We start from the raw sequence: 25,173 nt of genomic DNA on the forward strand, positions 1-25,173 counted from the left end.
ACAGTGCATCGCACCCTGCTGCGTATGGGGCTGCACACGGAGGACCAACAGCATATTAGGCAGGCGGTCATAATGTTTTGGCTCATTGGGTCAAAATGTTTTGGCTGACGGGTGTATTCTGTTTGGTGCAGAGTTGTTTGCTAGCAGTGCGACAGTGGCCTGTGCTGAACTCTTGCATCACCGTGGTAAGGGGTTCCAGCTGAAGGAACTAACTGCAGAGGGCTGTAAGAAAATTAGACTTTAAAATCTTGAGAGTAGAAGTTGCAGAACTGTTTCAAAGACAAAGATATTGTGGCAAACAATTCAGATGAGCTTGAAAAACATTGCGTGTAGTTGGTGAATCTGTGGAATTCTTTGCCACAGAAGGCTGTGGAGGCCGTCAATGGATATTTTTACGGCAGAGATGGATAGATTCTTGATTAGTGCGGGTGTCAGAAGTTATGGGGAGAAGGCAAGAGAATAGGGTTAGGAGGGAGAGATAGATCAGCCATGATTGAATGGCAGAGTAGACTTGATGGGCCGAATGGCCTAATTCTGCTCTTATTCCTTATGACCATATGAAAGGTGGTAGTGTTGTGTAAAGTAAATTGAAGTATCATCCCTCTATCTACTTCAGAGGGCACTAGAAAAGCAACATTAATTTTAAACATAGCAGTGACGTATATGTTAAAATTTAGAGCTAGCCCTGTGAAAGTTAAAACTGCTTCCTTCAAAGAGTCAGGCAATTCCTCACATGTTACCACGCAATGGTCTCAAACAATTAGCGGAATGAAAGTTTGCAAGAGCAGCTTTTATCGAGGGCCATTTGAAAATGTTAAAACTCCCATTGGCAGATGGGTCGGCATGAATCCAGGGAGGGACTGCAAGATGGCGACTTTGGAGATACAGCGTGGAAACAGACCCTTAGGTCCACAGAGTCCGTGCCAACCACCGATCATCCCGTACACTGACCTACACACACTGGGGGTGATTTCACAACTTACCGAAGCCAATTATCCTACAAACCTGTACGTCTTTGGAGTGTGGGGGGAAACCAGAGCACCCGGGGAAGCCCATGCGGTCAAAGGGAGAATGTACAACCTCTGTGCAGACAGCACCTGTAGTCAGGATCGAGCCCGGGTCTCTGGCGCTGTGAGGCAGCAGCTCTACCGTTGTGCCATTTCCCTGTCCAGCCCTCGAGGGTAGCTGGGGATGGGCAGTAAACCCTCCTGGCAACCTCAAAACCTCAACACTTTGACGTGGATACATGTCCATAGAAAATATATAGAAAATATAGAAAATAGGTGCAGGAGTAGGCCATTCGGCCCTTCGAGCCTGCACCGCCATTCAATATGATCATGGCTGATCATCCAACTCAGTATCCCGTACCTGCTTTCTCTCCATACCCCCTGATCCCTTTAGCCACAAGGGCCACATCTAACTCCCTCTTAAATATAGCCAATGAACTGGCCTCAACTACCTTCTGTGGCAGAGAATTCCGCAGATTCACCACTCTCTGTGTGAAAAAAAACTTTCTCATCTCGGTCCTAAAGGACTTCCCCCCCTTATCCTTAAACTGTGATCACTTGTTCTGGACTTCCCCAACATCGGGAACAATCTTCCTGCATCTAGCCTGTCCAACCCCTTAAGAATTTTGTAAGTTTCTATAAGATCCCCCCTCAATCTTCTAAATTCCAGCCATGAACTAGAGGGCTGTGCTAGCCTGAACAGCTGAATGTGAATGGACTCCTACTACTTTCCTGTAAATGGAATATGTTGCCAAGCACGTAGCTATGCAGTGCCCTACATCGACTCTTGTTGACAATAGACAATAGGTGCAGGAGGAGGCCATTCAGCCCTTCGAGCCAGCACCGCCATTCAATGTGATCATGGCTGATCATTCTCAATCAGTACCCCGTTCCTGCCTTCTCCCCATACCCCCTGACTCCGCTATCCGTAAGAGCTCTATCTAGCTCTCTCTTGAGAGCTTTGAAGATTTGATTCACCACCCTTGCCGCAAGCACATGCTTAGAGAAATGATACTCGCTTCAACAACGTAACCATCCCCTTAACTCTGCTCCTCAACAATAATTGACGCCTTTTATTTGTTAGTTTTCAGCCCTGAACCTTCCTTTGTTAATGAATATGTTACAAAGAATTCTGTGAAGCTCGACCTTGTAAATAGGTTTGCTGTTCAGACAAACACAGCAGGGATTCAGTTGTGTGATTTTTAAACTGCGTTTGGTCAGTTTTGTGCATGGTGGGTATGTTTGGCTCCTCGCCAGTTCAGTGATGCAGCCCAGCAGGCTTAGTTTAGTTTAGAGATACAGCGCGGAAACAGGCCCATCGGCCCACCGAGTCCGCACCGACCAGCGATCCCCGCACATTAACACCATCCGACACACACTAGGGACAATTTACACATACACCAAGCCAATTAACCTACACAACCTGTACGTCTTTGGAGTGTGGGAAGAAACTGAAGATCTCGGACAAAACCCACGCAGGTTACGGGGAAAACGTACAAACTCCATACAGACAGCACCCGTAGTCAGGATCCAACCCGGGTCTCCGGCGCTGCATTCGCTGTAAGGCAGCAACTCTACCGCTGCGCCACTGTGCCGCCCTAATGCTCTAATAAAATCTTTTAAGATCAACCGTATACAGGCATTGGTTCCATATTGTCTTATTTGTTGGGTTAGCTCCGATCCGCTGGTAACCGGAGCTGCTGGAGTAAACCCACCCGGTCACGGGGAGAACGTACAAATCCCATACAGTCAGCACCCGTAGTCAGGATCAAATCCGGGTCTCTGGCGCTGTAAGGCGGCAATTCTACCGCGGCAACTCTACCACAGCGCCACTGTACCGCCTGCTCTATGATAGATTGTCCAATGAAACCCTTGAGTTAAAATGGAATGGTAAATGAACAAACTCTTTGGATTCTGGCTCTGGCTGCAAATGTTACACACACTCCCAGCCTCTACCACAAACCAGACTGTGTATCCAACCACAGTCTGGGCTCTGACTGTAACTACTCCCGTTTTCATCCTGCTTGCACTATATCCCTATTGGGATACACCATACTAATAAGTAAGCCAGGTGTCACGTCATCGGGGTTTCTGAACAATCAGATGCTGAATTATCAAGTTTTGCTGTCCTGTGCTGAAATTTAAACTTATTGAAATGTTTTCCACTACTTAGGAACTTTCCAAAGGGGATCTCAAGACTCAAGTAATTGGAGCATACTTCTCGAAAGGGCAAAGCTTGAGACTAAAAAGGCTTCGTTCATTCCACGTGCTATCAAGACGAGTCTTCAAGTTTAATATTCTTTTTTTTTAATGTTTAGCATAATTCAAATCGCCGTGACCTAAATGTGCAAGATGCCTGGAGACAAGGTTATACAGGGAAAGGTGTGGTGGTTTCTATTCTGGATGATGGAATCGAGAAGGATCACCCAGACTTAAAAAATAATTATGTAAGTAGATGTATTAAGTTCTTGCTGCACCATCCGAATCCAAGATAATGATCTTTAAAGGAATGCTAGCTTCCAAACAAGGCTACTGGTTTCCAAACAAAAACATCACAGAATCTTCCTAAAATACAGCTAGGGGAAAAACATAAGCAATTCTATCCTAAAAAAACTAAGATTAACTTGTTCAACATAAAACAATGAATAATTCAGTCATGTATAATTTTTTTCTCCTACATCAAAAATCAAGTCCAAAGTTCATCCTTTCATATCCCCTCCCAACATAGTCCATTTAACCCATGGCTCCAAACAATCCTGTTTTCCCAGGCACTTCCCTATAACTTGTTCTCTTTTAAAAACCTATCAACGTGCACATTCTCATGCCATCCGCCCACATCAGAGGCAATTTACTAACCAATTAATCTACCTAACATTGCTCAAGGGCAGAGCACATCACTGTCATCCGAGCAATGAGGAAACAACGAATAAAATCCTGTCAGTTCATAGAGGCAAACATTTTAAAATTGATGTCTGATGTGATATTGGAATAAGAATGGACTTAAATGTCAAATGTTGAATGAGAATCTCGCCCTCCCTCCTCCCCTCTCCACCCTTTCTTTGATTTACCTCTGATGAGGAGATCTGGTGGCACTGATTTCCAGACCTCGTGACAGGTTATGCAACGGGCATCTATCTGAGCAACTCCCAAAGCAATTGATTGAAAGATACAGTGTGGAAACAAGCCCTTCGGACCATCGAGTCCACGCTGACCATCGATCACTCCTTCACACTAGTTCCATGTTATCTCACTTTCGAATGGTTCCATCTCATCGATAAATCGGTTACTCGGGAAAATAACTGCAGATGCTGGTTCAAATTGAAGGTAGACACAAAATACTGGAGTAACTCAGCGGGTCAGGCAGCATGTCGGGAGAGAAGGAATGGGTGACGTTTCGGGTCGAGACCCTTCTTCAGCCTGAAGAAACGTCACCCATTCCTTCTCTCCCCAGATGCTGCCTGACCCGCTGAGTTACTCCAGCATTTTGTGTTTACCTTCAATTGGTTACTAAGCATCAGCTCATAAATCGAACAATGTTCGATCCTTTGTCCATCATGAAGTGTTCTGCAGCGAGAAAGAGAGACAAGACATCTAAAGCAGTCTTTTCTTTTCCTCTTGTAGGATCCTTTTGCCAGTTTTGATGTGAACGATAATGACCTTAATCCTCAACCTCGTTACACTCAGCTCAATGATAACCGGTGGGTTATGCTTTGAAAGACCTGCTTGAAATGAAACCTGACGGATGGTGGTGGTAGCATTGGGGAGAGGGGGCAAGATGGTACTCTTTGTATTTTTGGTGGCTGGCTCAATAATTTAATGTTTCCTCAAGTAAATCACTGCATTTGATTACATGCACCCAATTTCCAAAGCAGGTTTGCTGCAGTAAGATAGAGCTTATCTTATCCTTAAGATAGAGCTCTTAAGGATAGCGGAGTCAGGGGGTATGGGGAGAAGGCAGGAACGGGGTACTGATTGTGAATGATCAGCCATGATCACATTGAATGGCGGTGCTGGCTCGAAGGGCCGAATGGTCTACTCCTGCACCTATTGTCTATTGTCTAAAACATTAATTAAAAAAGACACGCAAAATTCAGGCAGCATCTCTGGAGAGAAGAAATGGGTGACGTTTCGGGGCGAGACCCTTCTTCAGACCCGAAATGTCGCCCATTCCTTCACTCCAGAGATGCTGTCTGCCCTGCTGAGTTACCCCAGCCTTTTGTGTCTATCTTTGGTGTAAACCAGCGTCTGCAGATCCTTCCCACAGGTATGTAGGTTAATTGACTGGGTAAATATAAAAATTGTCCCTAGTGTGTGTAGGATAGTGTTAATGTGCGGGGATCGCTGGGCGGCGCAGACTTGGTGGGCCGAAAAGGCCTGTTTCCGCGCTGTATCTGAAATACGAAAATAATATGAAAAAAAATATTCGTTTAAAAGGTCCTATTGGTGCGAACGACAGCACTCTAATGCGAGCAACGCAACAAATGGAGGCCTGTGTAGGAATTGGGTGATGGGGCACTTTAGGAAATTCGCAGTGGTTTTCTCCCAGGCTTTGTGGCCCACCGAGTCCACGCTGACCAGCGAACGCCTCGCACACTAACACTATTCTACACTCTACACACAAGGGACAATTTACAATTTTATTGAAGCCAACTAACCTACAAATCTGTATTCCTTCGGAGTGTACGAGGAAACTGGAGCACCCGGGGAAAGCCCATGCAGACAAAAGGGAGAACGTACAAACTGTGCAGACAGCACCTGTAGTCAGGATCGAACCCGGGTCTCTGGCGCCGTGAGGCAGCAAATTACCATTGTGTTGCTGATTCAACCCCAGTGCTTGGCAGTGATTTCATATTTTTATTTTTTTATCTTTTTCATATTTCAGATACAGCGCGGAAACAGGCCTTTTCGGCCCACCAAGTCCGCGCCGCCCAGCGATCCCCGCACACTAACACTATCCTACACACACTAGGGACAATTTTTACATTTACCCAGTCAATTAACCTACAAACCTGTACGTCTTTGGAGTGTGGGAGGAAACCGAAGATCTCGGAGAAAACCCACGCAGGTCACGGGGAGAACGTACAAACTCCTTACAGTACAGCGCCCGTAGTCAGGATCGAACCTGATTCTCCGGCGCTGCATTCGCTGTAAAGCAGCAACTCTACCGCTGCGCTACCGTGCCGCGGTACCGTGATGGTACGGCTGTTGATAGCAAACCCAATAATTGTGGTCCAAGATAGACACAAAATGCTGGAGTAACTCAGCGGGACAGACAGCACCTCTGGAGAGAAGGAATGGGTGACGTTTCGGGTCGAGGCCCTTCTTCAGACTGATGTGGTCCAAGCCCAGATGAGGACGAACGTTCTGACCTCCATGCCACGTTTTTGCAGTGCAGTTTTGTTGGCTCATTAACAAGGACGAATTGATTAAGTAACAAAATATATCGACGCATTTGTGGGCCAGACTCCCGTGTGGGATCTTGTTCAAAGTCCCCACTGAAGTCCGTGTCAACTATATCAACCATACAGCCATGTTGGTTGATATAGTTGACACGGACTTCAGTGGGGACTTTGAACAAGATCCCACACGGGAGTCTGGCCCACAATGCGGAGGCTTTACAAGACACTGGTCAAACCGCACTTGGAGTATTGTGAGCGGTTTTGGGCCCAATGTCCAGAGTGTGGGTGCAGAGTGGGTGTTGGAAGCAGGCACTCACAATATTGAAGGATCGAGATGGGCATTTGAATAGCCAAGGCATGGAAACCCGCAGGTCAAGTGCTGGGAAACGTGGATTCCTTGAGGAGGTGCAGTGGTCACGGGGAGAACGTACAAACTCCGTACAGACGGCGCCCATAGTTGGGATCGAACCTGGGTTTCTGGCGCTGTAAGGCAGCAACTCTACCGCTGTGCCACCCAAAGATCACCCTACACTTCCATTAGATCTTCCGTGACCTGCATGCAAAGAGTCCCCACTCTCCAGACCCCACCTTGGATCAACCAGTGTGGCACGGTGGCGCAGCGGTAGAGTTGCTGCCTTACAGCACTTGCAGTGGGTTCGATCCCGACTCCGGGCACCGTCTGTACGGAGTTTGTACGTTCTCCCCGTGACCGCGTGGGTTTTCTCCAAGATCTCCGGTTTCCTCCCACACTCCAAAGACGTGCAGGTTTGTAGGCTGATTGGCTTGGTGTGTACATTGTCCCTAGTGTGTGTGGTGTTACTGTGCGGGGATCGCTGGCCGGCGCGGTCTCGGTGGGCTGAAGGGCCTGTTTCCGCGCTGTATCTCTAAACTAAACATGCAGGGAGCGAATGATATCTACAAATTCAGCAGCGGATGACTAAGTCTTTGTCAAACAAGGGAGTGTCTGGGATGGCAGGCATTGTGAATGCCACTCTGGAAACAGAAATGTGAAGGAAGGTACTGCAGATGCTGGTTTAGATAGACAGGTGCAGTGTGTGTGGGTGTGTGGAGTTTGCACGTTCTCCTTGTGCCCATGTGGGTTTTCTCCGGGTGCTCCCACTTTCCTCCCCCTTGCCAAAGATGTATGTTAATTGGCGTCTTTAAATTGTCCCTAGAGTGTAGGATAGAGCTAGTGTCCGGGGGTTGATTGTTGGTCCACGTGGGCCTGCAGGGCCTGTTTCCACGTTGTATCTCTAAACTAAACTGGATGTGGGCCTGTTTTTGTCTTGTGTGGTTCAGATGTTGGTGCCAATGTGTGTGAAGGCAGGATTCAAGATGGGACTGAGGTGATCGGACTGGTGGGGTGCAAATGTATTTTTCTAAAGACACGTATATATGTAAGTGGTTGCATCCTGATTTACAACGTTCTTGTGTTTTCCATTTCACAGACACGGAACACGTTGTGCTGGGGAGGTTGCTGCTGCGGCCAACAATAATATATGTGGTGTGGGGGTGGCCTACAATGCCAAAATAGGAGGTATGTTCAACTATTCTCTCCCCGCCTCGGATTGCTTCCATGGCCCCTGCACCCAATCACTCCTTGGAGATGCAGAGGTGTCGGGGGTTATGGGGAGAAGGCAGGAGAATGGGATTCGGAGGGAGAGATAGATCAGCCACGATGGAATGGCGGAGGAGTAGACTTGATAGGCCGAATGGCGTAATTCTGCTCCTATCACTTATGAACCTACTAGATGAACGGCATTTTACTCAAACTGAAAGCTCAATTCATATGCCATAGGAGCAGAATTGTGCCATTTAGCCCATCGAGTCCGCTCCGCCCTGCAATCATGGCTGATCTATCTCCCTGAACCCCATTCTCCTGCCTCCCCCCCCCCCACGTAACCTTTGACACCCTTACTAATCAAGAACCTGTCAATCTCCACTTTAAAAAAAATACCCAGGCATGGCCTCCACAGCCGTCTGTGGCAATGAATTCCACAGATTTGCCAGCGATTGACCCAATTATTGACTAATATTCAAAAATTTGAGGAATCATTGGTCTATATAAATTAGCGAGAAACAGGGAAATTGGTTTAAATTTTCCGGTTATACTTAGTAAGGTCAGTGGCATTGATGGCGTCCTGACTTGGGTGCTGCACCAATGCAGGAGAGGTTTGGGGCCAACAGGCCCACTTGGTCTAGTATCCCTCTAAACCTTTGTTATTCATGCACTTAAAAATGTACCATGTGTCTGTTAAATGTAATTGTTGTTTGACTTGTTAAACAATGACTCATTTAATTCCCTTGAGTCAAGTCAAGTCAAGTCAAGTCAAATTTATTTGTCACATACACATACTCGATGTGCAGTGAAATGAAAGTGGCAATGCCTGCGGGTTGTGCACAAAAATAATTACAGTTACAGCATATAAATAAAGTTAATAAGTTACTAAACATAGCACAAAAAGTGTCGACAAAAATTTAGTCTCTGGGGTTATCAAAGTTGACAGTCCTGATGGCCTGTGGGAAGAAGCTCCGTCTCATCCTCTCCGTTTTCACAGCGTGACAGCGGAGGCGTTTGCCTGACCGTAGCATCTGGAACAGTCCGTTACTGGGGTGGCAGGGGTCCCTCATGATCTTGCTTGCTCTGGATCTGCACCTCCTGATGTATAGGTCCTGCAGGGGGACGAGTGTAGTTCCCATGGTGCGTTCTGCCGAACGCACTACTCTCTGCAGGGCCATCCTGTCCTGGGCAGAGCTGTTCCCAAACCAGACTGTAATGTTGCCGGACAGGATGCTCTCTACAGCCCCAGAGTAGAAGCAATGAAGGATCCTCAGCGACACTCTGAATTTCCTCAGTTGTCTAAGGTGGTAAAGGCGCTGCTTAGCCTTACCCACCAGTGCGGCAATGTGCGTTGCCCACGTCAGATCCTCTGCGATGCGGACTCCCAAGTATTTGAAACTGCTCACCCTATCCACAATAGACCCATTTATCTCCAGTGGCGTGTACGTCCTTGGATGTTTGGGTGTTAATAGCAAGGACAGTATGATTGCATTTCCTTATTTATGTTCCTGCAAGTATTTTCTGAACCTCTGCATGTATTGGTGAACTTTTCGTTCCAGGATTCAGATCTAGCCAAGATAAAGGATTGGTAATATTGCAGAGGAGTTAGCTCCTGATGATTCTGTTCACGTGTCTATAAGGCAGGAGCAGAATTAGGCCATTCGGCCCATCGAGTCTGCTTCCTGATTCCATCGTGACTGATTTGTCTTCCCCCTCAACCTCATTCTCCTGCTTTCTCCCCATCTCCTTTGACACCCATACCAATCAAAAACCTATCAATCTCTTCTCTGCTTTAAAAGCACCCAATGACTTAGCTTTCACAGCCACCAGTGCCAATGAATTCCATAAATTCACCAGAAATTCCTCCTCATCTTTCTAAAGGTACGACCTTTTATTCTGAGGCCAAGCCCTCTGGTCCTAGACTCTCCCACTAATGGAAACATCCTCTCCATATCCACTTTTTCTGGGCCTTAGACGATTCTGTAGGTTTCGGTGAGATCTTGCATCATCCTTCTAAACTCCAGCAAGTCCAGACCCCACCCAGAGCCTTGTTGTTTTTGTTTTTGTGGAAGGTAGATATCAGATTTGCGAAGTGCTACTGGCAAAAAAAAAAAAACTGCAGCGTGCAAATAGCTGCAGCGTGTCCACAGGGAGCTGGTATTGGAGGGAGAGCCAGTCAAAGCAGGCTGCCGCATCTCGGAACTGAGCTGCATGCCTGCGATCACATCTGCTAGTGGAATGCGTCCCATCGTTCCGGTTGAGGTGCACTGACTCAGCAGCAGAGACTGCTCCAGGGAGCATTCCTGTACCTTGTGTTTCTGTCACGTAAAGGGCACACCACCTGCTTGGCCCGCGAAGGTCATGCAATTGATTTTTTTTTCATTTTAATATTTACTCAGAAAACAGCGTAGCACGTAGGACAATTTTCATTTTTAAGAGACACACTGAACAAGTCCCTGTTGCATTTTCTTTTCCCAGTTCTACTCCTTTTAGACTGTATACCTTGATATTTATTTTATTTCCATGCCGCTTTGTTTAGGTTAGGGGACATAGTGATTCAGAGACAAGGAAACATCGAGTCAGTCTGAAGAAGGGTCTCGACCCAAAACCCAATCCTGAGATGCTGCCTGGGGAGAAGGGATGGGTGACGTTTCGGGTCGAGACCTTTCTTCAGACTGTCATAGTGAGGCCCAGCGCAAATTGCAGGAACAGCATCTCATATTTCGCTTGGGCAGTTTACACCCCAACGGTATGCAGTCTGACCGTCTCTCTGGAGAACATAGATTGGTGATGTTTTGGGCAGATATAATTTTATAGAGAGTGGTGGGTGCTGGGGATGGTGGTGGAGGCAGATCTGATGATGATGGTTGAGGTTTTTAGATGGGCACATGTATTTGCCCAGAATGGAGCGTTATGAGTCGTGTCATAGAGTAATACAGTGTGGAAACAGGCCCTTCGGCCCAACTTGCCCACACCGACCAACATGTCCCAGCTACACTAGTCCCACCTGCCTGCGCTTGATCCACATCCCTCCAAACCTGTTCTGTCCATGTACTTGTCTAAATGTTTCTTAAACATTGGGATAGTCCCCGCCTCAACTACCTCCTCTGGCAGCTTGTTCCATACACCCACCACCCTTTGTGTGAAAAGGTTACCCCTCGGATTCCTATTAAATCTTTTCCCCTTCACCTTGAACCCATGTCCTCTGGTCCTCGATTCCCCTACTCCAGGCTAGAGACTCTGTGCATCTACCCGACCTATTCCTCTCGTGATTTTATACACCTCAAAAGATAACCCCTCATCCTCCTGCGCTCCAAGGAATAGAGACCCAGCCTACTCATCCTCTCCCTATAGCTCACACTCTCTAGTCCTGGCAACATCCTCGTAAATCTTCTCTGAACCCTTTCAAGCTTGACGATATCTTTCCTATAACGAGGTGTGCAGGCTGAGCTAGTTAATTTAATTTGGCATCATGTTTGACACAGGCATCATGAGCTGAAGGGCCTGTTGCTGTGCTGTACTGTTCTATATTCTACACGTTTATGAATGTTCTGTAAGTGCTTTACTAGCTAGCTGATTTCCAGGTGGGATTTGGCTGGGTCATTGAAGGTTTCTTCCACAGTAGCTGGCTCAGCCATGTAATGGGCATTGTTTGGTACTGTGTAGGTGTGCGGATGCTGGATGGAGAGGTGACTGATGCGGTGGAAGCCCAGTCCCTCAACATGTATCCTCAGCACATTGACATCTACAGTGCCAGCTGGGGTCCGGAGGATGATGGGAAGACAGTGGATGGGCCCGCGAAGCTCGCACAGGCAGCATTCTTCAAAGGCATTACTCAGGTAAAGTGGAATTTACTTTTCCGCACTGCATTTTTCTGTGGAAGGTGAACGACAGCAGGTCTGGAAAATATAACCGACAAAGAATTACCCAGTCGCTAAATTCGCTTCAGCTTTGGATGGCGGCACAGTGGCCCAGCAGCACCAGAGACCCGGGTTCGATCCTGACTACGGGTGCTGTCTGTACCAAAGATACTAGAGGAACAAGATGGACCACTCCGTTGAAATCACCTGTACTGAAGTGTAGTACGCAAAGGAGCCATTTTAATAGGCAAAACCTGCCGTTCGCTATGCCTCTCGCAGTGTAATCAGTGTTTTGGGGGAACAGTATGTGCCATAAAAATGCAGAATATATCTCATCTATCAATTCACAGATTGTTGTTATTTTTCTTTTTAAATGTTTCTGCAAGTTTCTGCCCACTAAAATGGCTTCATGACGTACTACGGTTTTTAGGGTTGAGTGGTCTATCTTGTTCCTCTAGTATCTTTGGTCTGTACAGAGTTTGTACGTTCTTCCCGTGACAGTGTGGGTTTCCTCCGGGCGCTGCGGTTTCCTCCCACCTTCCAAAGACATGCAGGTTAATTGGCTTCGGCAAGTTGTAATATTCTCCCTGGTGTGTAGGAACGCGTGAGTGTACGGGGTGAACTGGTGGGCGTGGACTCGGTGGGCCGAAGGGCCTGTGTCTGCACTGTGTCTCTGAAGCCGTGTCTCGGGTTGGGCGGGAGGTGCACCGTCTAAATTGCCTGTTGGTTGAATGTTTGCAGGGGCGCGGGGGCCGCGGCTCGATATTCGTCTGGGCCTCTGGAAACGGCGGTCGGGAGCGGGACAGCTGTAATTGTGACGGATACACAAACAGCATTTATACCCTATCGATCAGCAGCACAACGCAGAACGGCAACGTGCCCTGGTACAGCGAGGCGTGCTCCTCAACGCTTGCCACTACTTACAGCAGCGGGGAACAATTTGAAAAGCAGATTGTAAGTAAAATAGTTCAAAGCAAGACCAAGTGCTGCAGTAACTCAGCGGGACAGGCAAATAAATCCACTGAGTTGGTGCAGAACTTTTTTTTTTGGTAAAACTGGCATCTGCAGTTCCTTATGTTTACACAAAAAACTGGAGTAACTCATCGACCGGGTTGGGCAGCATCTCTGGATAGAAGGAATGGGTGACGTTTTGGGTCGAGGCCCTCCTTCAGACTGAGAGTCAGGGGAGATGGAAACGAGAGATTTTGATGGTGATGTAGAGAGATACAGAACAAATGAATGAAAGATATGCAAAAAATAACAATGGTCAAAAGGGTAGAGCCCACAATGGTCCATTGTTGCCTGTAGACATTTGAACCATCTTGTAAGTAACTGTTATCCCACGATAAAGTGTAATAGTTACCAAACTGTGAAGGCTCGACTCCATCCAAGGATCCAAACAGTCTTTCCAGGTGAGGCAGAGGTTCACCTGCACCTCCTCCAACCTCATCTATTGTACCCGCTCTTCCAGATGTCAACTACTCTACATCGGCGAGACCAAACACAGGCTCGGCGATCGTTTCGCTCAACACCTTCACTCAGTCCGCCTTAACCAACCTGATCTCCCGGTGGCTCAGCACTTCAACTCCCCCTCCCACTCCCAGTCTGACCTTTCTGTCATGGGCCTCCTCCATTGTCATAGTGAGGCCCACCGCAAGTTGGAGGAACAGCATCTCATATTTCGCTTGGGCAGCTTACACCCCAGCGGTATGAACATTGATCTCTCTAACTTCAGATAGTTTCTCTGTCCCTCTCTTTCCCCTCCCCTTCCCAGTTCTCCCACTGTCTTCCTGTCTCCTACTACATCCCATCCTTGTCCCACCCCCCTCCCCTGACATCAGTCTGAAGAAGGGTCTCGACCCGAAACGTCACCCATTCCTTCTCTCCTGAGGTGCTGCCTGACCCGCTGAGTTACTCCAGCATTTTGTGAATAAATACCTTCAAACTGTGAAGGCGTTCCATTGCTGACGCAAAGGTGTTGGAATAATCCATGCCCATTTTCAAATTGTTACGTTGTAAAATCTTTATTTAAATTGTGCAAAGGCTTAAAAAAACAATTTGCTGATCCATTTGCACAAGCAGCTTGCATTACAGTGTGCAAGTGGGCATTTAGTATCTTCAGTTACCTTTTTTATGGTTACTTCTCAAAATTATTCGGACATGTATTAAGACATATATCGGGGCGGCACGGTGGTGCAGTGGGAGAGTTGCTGCCTTACAGAGCTTGCAGCGCCAGAGACTCTGTTTCGATCACGACTACGGGTGCTGTCAATAGTCAATAGTCAGTAGTCATTTATTTGTCACATACACATAAATGTGTAGTGAAATGAAAAATGACCCGAAGTTCAACAATAAGACCAATAAGAATAATCAATAAAAATGCAATAACACATACAATCATAAACCAACACCAAACAAAAGAAACATCCATCACAGTGAGTCTCCTCCAGTCCCTCCTCACTGTGATGGAAGGCCAGAATGTATTTTTCCCTTCCCTGCCGTCTTCTCCCGCGGTCAGGCTGTTGAAGTTGCCACGTCGGGGCGGTCGGGGCTCCCGACATTGAAGCCCCCGCCGGGCGGAGAAAAACCCGCGGCCTATTTCAGGCCGCGCCGGACGGTGAAAGGTCCGCGGCGGGCCGACCCAAGCCCTGCGATTCGGGGCGGGCGAAGACGCTGCCGCTGCCGGAGCTCCCGATGTCGGGCCCCCCCCAGGGGCCTGCGGGCTTCCGTACAGAGTTTGTACGTTCTCGCCGTGACCGCGTGGGTTTTTGTCCGAGATCTTCGGTTTCCTCCCACACTCCCACGACGTACAGGTTTGTAGGTTAATTGGCTTGGTATAATTGTAAATTGTCCCTGGTGTGTGTAGAATAGTGTTAATGTACGGGGATCGCTGGTCTCGGTGGGCCAAAGGGCCTGTTTCGGCGCTGTATCTCTAAACTAAACTAAAACTTGAAAAATCTGGGCCAGAATTAGCCTGGATTCACCCATTTCTCCCCTCCCCTTCTCTTTCCATCTATATACCTTCTGACAAGTCACGCCATTCCATCATCCTCTTATACCTCACTTTTTGTCTTTTCATCCAACCGTCTGCCAACCGTAACACCCCCTCCCCCTCACTTGTCTCCACCTCTCACTTAAAGGCTTTGTCCTTCGGGTCGAGACCCTTCTTCAGACTGAACACGTTCAGATTTCTTGTCCAGTTGGTGCCTTATGAGGGTGCAAGATATTCTTTTAACGGCACGGTGGCACAGCGGTAGAGTTGTCGCCTCATGGTGCAGAGACCCTGGTTCGATCCTGACTACGGATGCTATCTGTACGGAGCTTGTTCCCGAGCTGCATCTTTAAAGTCTAAATGCATGCCAAAGGCGTATCTGCTCATTAGGACACGACATTTAGGTGGAACTTGCTGTTTAAAAGTTGTGGTGATTGAAGAATAAGAGCACTTTGATCTCATTCCAACCCATGCCGCGTAATCCCGAGCGTGTTGTTGTTAATTAATACCAGCTAACGTGAAGCAACTGTTTGACTAAGTCTCGGTCCAAATAGTCGTTAGTGTTGGGTCATCAGATGGGCCTGAACCGTGCAGGAAGGAGGAGACTGAATCAATGGGGCTCAAATGTCGTCTTTTTTTAAATGTTTTGTGATTATGGCAGAAAGTGTAACGTCTGAAACGGAAAATATTGTTTGTCTTCTTAGCTTGAGACTATTGCAGACAGACCCGCTGTGCGTTTCCAGCATGTTGCCTGTTTAATGTTGGGATCCCAGCACTCGGGGCCAGTTTCCATCGTCTGACTAAACTTGCAAACTCTGGTTGCTTTTATACCTCGTTAACAGGTGATCCTTTTGTTTCTGCCCGCCCAGGTTACCACTGATCTCAGACAGAAATGTACAGAGTCGCACACTGGCACGTCTGCCTCAGCTCCGCTTGCCGCTGGAATTATAGCCCTGGCACTGGAAGCAAAGTAAGCAAAATGGCAGATTCCCTGTGGTGGCTGCTGGCATATGTTTCGTGTAGCGATCTGCCAGTTCAGGTTTTAATAAATGCACTTAAATTCTTGCTGTTTCCAACGGTGTACAATACAGCGCTTACAGCGCTTACAGCGCCAGAGAACCGGGTTCGATCCCGACTACGGGTGCTGTCTGTACGGGGTTTGTACGTTCTCCCCGTGACCTGTGTGCGTTTTCTCCGAGATCTTCGGTTTCCTCCCACACTCCAAAGTAGGTTAATTGGCCTGGTAGAAATGTAAAATGTCACTGGTGTGTGTAGGATAGTGTTGAATGTGCGGGGATTGCTGGTAGGTGCGGGCTCGGCGGGCCGAAGGGCCTGTTTCTGCGCTGCAATTCTAAACTAAACTAAATTAAACTAAAAACAATGAACAGGAAAAGACACAAAGCACTGGAGTAATTCAGCGGGTCAGGCAGCGTCCCGATGGGCCAAATGGCCTAATTCTGCTACTATGTCTTATAGACAATAGGTGCAGGAGGAGGCCATTCGGCCCTTCGAGACAGCGCCGCCATTCAATGTGATCCTGGCTGATCATTCTCAATCAGTACCCTGTTCCTGCCTTCTCCCCATACCCCCTGACTCCGCTATCCTTAAGAGCTCTATCTAGCTCTCTCTTGAATGCATCCAGGGAATTGGCCTCCACTGCCTTCTGAGGCAGAGAATTCCACAGATTCACAACTCTCTGACTAAAAAAGTTTTTCCTCATCTCAGTACAACCCCCTGGCCCACCAACTTCGTGCTGACCAGCGATCACCATGTACACTAACACTATCCTACACACTCGGGATCATTTACAATTTTACCAAAGCCAATTAACCTACAGACTTGCACGTCTTTGGTGTGTGGGAGGAAACCGAAGATCGCAGAGAAATCCCGTCCAGGTCACGGGGAGAACGTACAAACTCCGTATGGACAGCACCCGTTGCCAGGATCAAGCCCGAGTCTCTTGCACTGCAAGCGCTGTAAGGCAGCAATTCTACCGCTGCCCCGCTGTGCTGTGTCCCAAAACGGCACCTATCCATGTTCCCCAGCGATGTTGCCTGACCTGCTGAGTTACTCCAGCACTTGGCCTTCTTTGTAAACCAGCATCTGTAGTCGATGGTCTCCACAAAAAAAACAATAAACGGGTGGGAATTGCAAGAACACCAAGAAGAGATCTCCTGGTCCCCTCAATCAGCGTGATCCAAGACCCCACCCTCTCCCCTGTGCCAGCTCACCGGAGCCCTCAACTCCTGACCATTCAGAAATTTATCAACTTGCTCTTTAAATACCTCTGGACATCAGGCCTGCACCACCCTCGGGGAGGGGTAGAAATCCCCTCCTAGCTCAGTTTCAGTTTGGTTTATCGTCACGTGTACCTCGGTACGGTGAAAGGCTTTCGTTGCGTGCTAACCAGCCAGCAGAAAGACAACACATGATTACATTCGAGCCACTTACAGCGCATAGACACACGATAAGGGAATAACGTTTAGTACAAGCGCAGTTGCGTGGCTGGTAGAGCTGCTGTCTCATGGCACTGGAGACCCGGGATCATCAGTCTTAGGAGCAGAATAAGGCCATTCGGCCCATCAAGTCTACTCCGCCATTCAAGCATGGCTGATCTATCTTTCCCTCTCAACCCCATTCTACTGCTCTCTCCCCATAACCTGTGACACCCTTAGTAATCAATAACGTGCCAATCTCCGCTTTAAAAATACTCAACGACTTGCCCTCGCATGCGGCACCTCATCAAAGGCCTTCTGAAAATCCAGGTAAACAACATCCACTGATTCTCCTTTGTCTATTTTGCTATTAGTGTTCCAACAGATTTGTCGGACACATTCAGGTTCTATCTTGATCTCGAGTGCTGTCTGTGTGAAATTTGCACGTTCTCCCTGTGACCACGTGCGTTTCCTCCAGGTCCACTGGTTTCCTCAAAGATATGCAAATTAGTAGGTTAATTGGTCTCTGTAAATTGCCCCGTGTGTGTATGGAGTAGACAAGCACGTGGGATAACATAGAACTAGTGTGAATGGGTGATTGATGATCGGCATGGACTTGGTGGGCCGATGTCTAAAGAAGGGTCTCGACCCGAAGCGTCACCCATTCCTGCTCGCTAGAGATGCCGCCTGTCCCGCTGAGTTACTCCAGCATTTTGTGTCTACCTTTGGTGGGCCGACGGATCTGTTTCACTACTTCATCTCCAAAATAAATGGCTGCCCTCTTGTAGCTTGTGATCCCCTCATTCAAGATTCACTCTCTTACCGGCCCTTGCCCGTCGCCGGCTCCCTCCATCCTTCTCTCCGCGCCTCCGGTCCTCGGGGGATGAGCAGGGACCAGCTCGGCGGCTTCCCGCAGTAGGCCGTGGCAATAGACAATAGACAATAGGTGCAGGAGGAGGCCATTCGGCCCTTCGAGCTAGCACCGCCATTCAATGTGATCATGGCTGATCATTCTCAATCAGTACCCCGTTCCTGCCTTCTCCCCATACCCCCTGACTCCGCTATCTTTAAGAGCTCTATCCAGCTCTCTCTTGAATGCTCTCTTGATTGTTGATTAGTACAGGTGTCAAGGGTTATGGGGAGAAGGCAGGAGAATGGGGTTAGGAGGGAGAGATAGATCAGCCATGATTGAATGGCGGAGGAGATTTGATACACCGAATGACCTGTTCCTTATGACTTTACTGCCTTTAATTCCATTTGCTCAGTTTTCATCCACGCATTCATCCTTTGTAATCTCGGTGAATCCAAATACCTTCATCAACCATACCCAACCTATTGTCCTGTCATCAGAAAACTGATGACAGAAAACTGAAGGCCCTCCGTACCTTCAATAGATCACCCTTCACTCTTGTAACCTCGGTCGAATAGACGTCCGACGTTTTCGGCCCTTTGTGACAAGAGTCACCTCCCATCCCTGGATCTGAGTGAATCTCTTCTGGACTGCCCCCAATGCCAGTACGTGGTGAACAAGGGGACCAAAATGGTACACAAAGCCACAGGTGCGGCTCGCCAACACAATTGTAACCGTCCTTCTCTATTTTTAAACTCCATGCCCCAAGCAATAAAGGCCAGTGACCCATTATCTTTCTTAATTACTTGCTTCACCTGCATGCTAACTTCACATTTCGTGCACAAGAACACCTAGATCTCCCTGTACTTCGGTTATTTACGTTCTCTGACCATTGAGATCATGGTCTGCTTTTTCATTCCTTCTACTCAAATGTACAGCCTCTCACTTTAACCTATGATGAGCGTTTGTTGCTGAGCACTGGGCCTGTGCTCGCTGGAGTTTAGAAGAATGAGGAGGGACCCTCATTGAAACATACAGAATAGTGAAAGGCTTGGATAGAGTGGAGAGGATGTTTCCACTAGTGGGAGAGTCTAGGACTAGAGGTCATAGCCACAGAATTAAAGGACGTTCTTTTAAGAAGGAGAAATTTCTTTCGTCAGAGGGTGATGAATCTGTGGAATTCTTTTCAACAGAAGGCTGTGGAGGCCGTCAGTGGATATTTATAAGGCAGAGATAGATAGATTGTTGATTAGTACAAGTGTCAGGGGTTATGGGGAGAAGGCAGGAGAATGGGGTTAGGAGGGAGAGATAGATCAGCCATGATTGAATGGCGGAATAGATTTGATGGACCGAATGTCCTATTCCTTGTGACCTTATGACTTTACTGCCTTTAATTCTGTTTGCTCAGTTTTCTCCACGCATTCATTCTTTGTAATCTCGGTGAATCCAAATACCTTCATCAACCATACCCAACCTATTGTCCTGTCATCAGAAAACTTCAATGTCATCGCCTCCAAGTTATTAACATCGGTAATAAACAATTGAGGATCAAGAATTATTTGCAACCATTTATTCTTAAAAAGACACATTTATTCAGTCACTCTATGATAATTGGTTGTTAATCCATGTTAACACTTCCATCAGCACTTATCTGTGTCCCAGCCTTGTGTGTGCTGCTCTAATGAATGACTTTTGGAGATCTAAATACTCTATACCTACAGGTTCTCCTCTATCAAAACACACAGTGCTGAAGCAACTCTGCAAGTCGGGTGGCATCTGTGGAGGGAATTGGCAATCTGTGTTTGGGGTCACCAGGCTTCAGTTGATGACCTTGCCAGGTATCTCTAAACCTGGAACTTCTAAATTGCTCCAAGTTCATATATAACTTTGGACAAGAACAGCTGCTCAAAAGGGCAAGTGTTGGGTTCAAACGTGAAGGTCTGTCATGCCTTACCCAAAGGTAATTTGCTGAGGCTATTCTTTTAATATCTGACATAGAAGAACAAGGGAGCATTCCTTGTGGAAAATTGTACTCGCCATTACTAGTGCTGCTGTGAACCTCACCCGATTGACTGCAATTCTTCCACTCTTCCCTCCAAAGTAAGAACCTGACCTGGCGGGACATGCAACATCTTGTGGTACGGACATCCAAACCAGCCCACCTCTTCTCCAAGGACTGGATTACAAATGGAGTTGGCCGCAAAGGTAACCAGAGCGCCTGTTTGAAGTGTTTTGTGGTGGGTTTGCTGCTGGCTATGAAAGCAAAGTCAAGGGTAAGAGAGTGTTGATTCAAAGACAGACATAAAATGCTGGAGCAACTCAGCGGGACAGGCAGCATCTCTGGAGAAAAGGAAAAGATGACATTTCGGGTCGAGACCCTTCTTCAGTCTGATCAGTCCGAAGAAGGGTCTCGACCCGAAACGCCACCCGTTCCTTCTCTCCAGAGATGCTGCCTGTCCCGCTGAGTTACTCCAGCATTTTGTGTCTGTCTTCGATTTTAACCAGCATCTGCAGTTCTTTCCTACACAGTGTTAATTCAGTTCATCCCGGGCAGCTAACTCCCCTGCTGCAGCCTGCGTTTCACCTGATGTGGTGGATGTTGGATACCTCTCCATTCCACCATCTATGTCTCTCGTTCCCCTTTCCCCTGACTCTCAGTCTGAAGAAGGGTCTCGACCCGAAATGTCAACTATTCCTTTTCTCCAGAGATACTGTCCGACCCGCTGAGTCATTCCAGCTTTTTGTGTCTTCCTCCTGATGTTTCTCCCTCTCGTCTGCCTGGCTGGTGTTAGGCTCGACCCACCAATGAGTCAAAAGGTCCCTCAGATTGTTGGGTTGGATGTTTGCTAATTCACTTTATCTTGAATACATTTTTTGTTCTGCCATTACCATTGAATCTGCGTTTTGATCGGGTTGTGTGCATTTTCTTCCCTGTAGATTGTAATCTTGTTTAGTTTTCTCACATTAGCTTGCAAAATGGGTTTGCTAAGACAAGTACATCTTTTGCAAAGTGTGTTAATGAGAACAGTATGTTCAGTGAATCTTTCCATCGTGCTGTACATGGAGGGAGGCCTTGCCTCAATATAACACTGTGTCCGGCTTTTATGTACTACCTCCTATTAACCCCACTTCCTCGTTCCAATAACACATCCTGTTTCATGGTCAATAAACCTTAAAACCTTCAGGCCTCTTTGACCAACATTTGGGCACTTGTCCTTATTTCCTACTGTAGCTGTCAATTGTGTCAAATTTCAGAGGCGTGGAGCAGAGTAACAGGCCCTTCTGCCCACTGTGGCTATGCTATCCATCAAATATCTTATTATACTAATCCCATTTGCCCGCCCTTGGTGTGTCATCTACGATGCTTTGATTATTCCAATGCTCGACTGGATATTTATTTAATGTGCGAGTACTTTCCTCCACTACTGAGTTCGAGATGTTCTTCCAAAGCCCTCTAACCCTTGTGCTCCTTGCCTTAAACTGTGCATGCCTTGTCATGGAAGAGTTCCCAACAGTCTACGCTGTCCGTGCCCTTCACGATTTAGTGTACCTCCACCACATCTCTTCACCTTGTCCACTCCAGACAACACAAATCCCCAGCCTCTCCAGGCACCATCCTGGTAAATCTGCTTTAGACTTTGGAGATACAGGCCCTTCGGCCCACCGAGCCCTGCTGATCAGCGATTGCCCATACACCAGCCACTATCCTACACACCAGGGACAATTTACAGAAGCAAATTAACCTACAAATCTGCACGTCTTTGGACTGTGGGAGGAGACCGGAGCACCCGGAGAAAACCCTCGTGGTCGTAGGGAAAATGAACGTGCAGTCAGTACCCGTAGTCAGGATGGAACCTGGGCCTCTGGCGCTGTGAGGCAGCAACTCTACCGCTGTACTCCTTTTGTTAATTGCCCTTCTTGGTGTCATTTTAGATCACGTTTGCTCACAGATGAAAAATAAATCTAGAAAAGGCATTTAGTGTTTGTGGTGTCAACTGCATCAATTTGGATTGCAGACGGAAGGCAGGATTTCATGTACCGTGACCTAGCAACTCATGAGCTTTCTCCACTCCACTGATTTTGGTCATTTGATTTCTTATAGTTAGGTTGGAGAGAGAATCAACATTTCACTCATTTTTCTGTAATGCCACTGTTGCTCTTTAGCCCGGTTCCTTTTGCCTTTGCTTGTCTTCACCAACCCGCTCCACCAACTCCATTCTGCCTAGTTATATCATAGACTGTAATAGTATTTACGGTCACGGTCATGCAACAAGGAAGCCGGCCCTTTGGCCCAACTCATCCACGTTGACCAAAATGCCCCCCTCCAAGCGGCATAGGGGCAGCACAGTGGCGCAGCGGTAGAGTTGCTGCCTTACAGCGCCAGAGACCCGGGTTCGATTCAAACTACTGTCTGTGCAGAGTTTGTACAATCTCCCTGTGACCATATGGGTTTTCCCCGGTTTCCTCCCACACTCCAAAGACGTACAGGTTTGTAGGTTAATTAGCTTCTGTAAATTGTTCATTAATATAGTGTACGAGGTGATCGTGGGTCAGCACAGACTCGGTGGGCCGATGGGCCTGTTTCCATACTGTATTTCTATAGTCACTAAAGTCTAAAGCTGGTCCCATTTGCCCGTGCCTGAGCCATATCTCCCCTATCCTTTTCTTAAAATGCTATGCGTGTGCAGCCCTATTGTCAACGCATCCGCGGTGAGAAAGGCAGGATGATTGCTCCATGATGCCTGAGTGTGGTGTTCCCCTGTTCTTACAGTCAGTCACTCCTATGGGTACGGACTACTTGATGCTGGAGCTATGGTTGAACTGGCTAAAAACTGGACCAGTGTGGGAAGTCAGCGCAAATGTGTCATTGTTATCACCTCTGAGCCAAAGTAAGTGGATCTTTATTAATGGCACTTCTCTCACAAAGGTGCACTTGTACCAAAATTTTGATGCCATTTACTTCACGGTGTTTGTTTGTTCGTGGAATTGTGGGAATGTGGGACTTTGTGAGCAGGTTTTTATTGTGACTACACTGCGCTCCTTATCAGCTGACTTATCATCTGCACACCTGTACAGGTGCTCCCCGGCTTACGATGCTTCGACTTGCGATATTTCGACTTTGCTCATGGTGCAAACGGCAGCGACCCGTAGCGAGCCGCCGTGACCCGTGGCGAGCCGCAGTGAGGAGGGGGAGGAGGAGGGGGGGGGGGGGGGACATTTGTAAATTGTCCCTGGTGTGTAGAATATCATTAGTGTACGGGGATCGCTGGTCGTCGTGGACTCGGTGGGTCAAAGGGCCTACTTCTGCACTGTATCTCTAAACTAAACTACTGGGCCCAGCGCATGTGATGGTAATGCTCCGGAATTTGAAGTTGCTAACGTTCTTGAAGGCTGACTCAACGAAAATGCAGCGAGCCGCAGCGACCCATAGCGAGCCGCCGCGACCCGTAGCGAGCCGCAGCGACCCATAGCGAGCCGCAGCGACCCGTAGCGAGCCGCAGCTCGCTTCCGGCCACGTGATCAGGCGTATTAAATGCACTTCGACTTACGATATTTTCGGTTTCCGATGGGCTTCTTGGAACGTGACCCCACCGTAAGTTGAGGAGCGCGTGTACGACAGAGAGTGTTAGACAACGCTGCTGGCCTCCCCAGAGCCCCATGGTCCAGTGAGTTTAGTTCATCGTCACACGTGCCGAGGTACAGGGAAAAGCTTCTGTTGCGCGCGAACCAGTCAGCGGAAGGACAATGCATGATGACAATCGGGCCAAGGCACGATAAAGGCGATTAACAGCGGTTAGAGTAAGAAACGCTGCTGCTGGAGTGGAGATTTTAAAGAGTGGAGCGATTGTAATGCGTGTTTGCTGATCCACTTCTGTGACTAGCACGCAGAGTCGCCTAGCCCGGGCGCCATCTTGGATCAAGAGTGGTCTGAGCTGGGGCCAGAGGGTGGGCTGGGTTCTGGACTACATGCAACTTTGCAGCTTGCTTGATGGAATGTTTGTTATCCGCTGGAAGTAAAGGCTTCCTATCCCTTGTGTATCTCAAGGATTTGGAGTAGGTTATACCTTTGCCTTTTTCTGCCATTTTTCCTTTGCTCCGTAAATATTCCACTTGCCGGGGTGAGGTGCCTTAGGTTCTGGGTGTCCATCAGCCCGTCAGTCTATCTAAGTCTCAACAGTGTTGATCTTGGAGTAGACAACAAGGAACTGCAGAAGCGGGAATCTTGAGCAAAAAAATCACAGAGTGCTGAAGTAACTCAGGTTCAGGCAGCATTTCTGGGGAATCAGCTTCTCGTCTTCTTGCCCAACCATCTGGAGCACAGTCTTGTATTTCTTGTGCTGAAATTCGTTTCTGTGGTGAGTGAGCAAAAGCAGAATAATTGGACTGGTGGACGGTCAAAGTGGCACGGCAGGGTGGCGCAGCGGTAGAGTTGCTGCCTTACAGCGGCAGAGACCCGGGTTCCATCCTGACTATGGGCGCCGTCTGTACGGAGTTTGAACATTCTCCCCGTGACCGCGTGGGTTTTCCCCGGGTGCTCCGGTTTCCTCCCACACTCCAAAGACGTGCAGGTTTGTAGGTTAATTTGGCTTCGGTAAAAATTGTAAATTGTCCCTGGTGTGTAGGATATCATTAGTGTATGGGGATCGCTGGTGGGCGTGGACTCGGTGGGTCAAAGGGAATATTTCTGCACTGTATCTCAAAACTAAACTAAACTACTGGGCCCAGCGCATGTGATGACAATGCCTCGGAATTTGATGTTGCTAACGTTCTTGAGCGCTGACTCAACGAAAACTGGCGCCTAGCCTCCTGAGTTCCCTTTTCTGAAGTCAACTATTAGTTTCTTGGTAGACGCAAAATGCTGGAGTAACTCAGCAGGTCAGGCAGCATCTCGCGTGACGTTTCGAGTTGAGACCCTTCTTCAGACTGATGTCAGGGGAGGGGATGGGACAAAGATAGAATGTAGTCGGGGACAGGAAGACAGTGGGAGAACTGGGAAGGGGAGGGGTTAGAGAGGGAAAGAAGGGACTATCTGAAGTTAGACAAGAAAAATGTTCATACCGCTGGGGTG

General features: G+C 47.9%; 1 protein-coding gene across 1 annotated transcript in view; it reads left to right on the forward strand.

Moving 5' to 3' along the window:
• The window catches only part of LOC144610907 (furin-like), a 125,993-nt gene that overhangs the window by 71,675 nt on the left and 29,145 nt on the right, over positions 1–25,173 (forward strand). Inside the window, exons 4-11 of the mRNA XM_078429897.1 lie at positions 3,326–3,454; positions 4,629–4,705; positions 7,855–7,943; positions 11,634–11,806; positions 12,569–12,781; positions 15,689–15,789; positions 20,206–20,309; positions 22,876–22,993. Coding sequence (XP_078286023.1) covers positions 3,326–3,454; positions 4,629–4,705; positions 7,855–7,943; positions 11,634–11,806; positions 12,569–12,781; positions 15,689–15,789; positions 20,206–20,309; positions 22,876–22,993 — 1,004 coding nt within the window. The remainder of the gene's footprint in view (positions 1–3,325; positions 3,455–4,628; positions 4,706–7,854; positions 7,944–11,633; positions 11,807–12,568; positions 12,782–15,688; positions 15,790–20,205; positions 20,310–22,875; positions 22,994–25,173) is intronic.

Source organism: Rhinoraja longicauda, chromosome 38 (assembly GCF_053455715.1).
Source record: "Rhinoraja longicauda isolate Sanriku21f chromosome 38, sRhiLon1.1, whole genome shotgun sequence".
Lineage (NCBI taxonomy): Eukaryota > Metazoa > Chordata > Chondrichthyes > Rajiformes > Arhynchobatidae > Rhinoraja > Rhinoraja longicauda.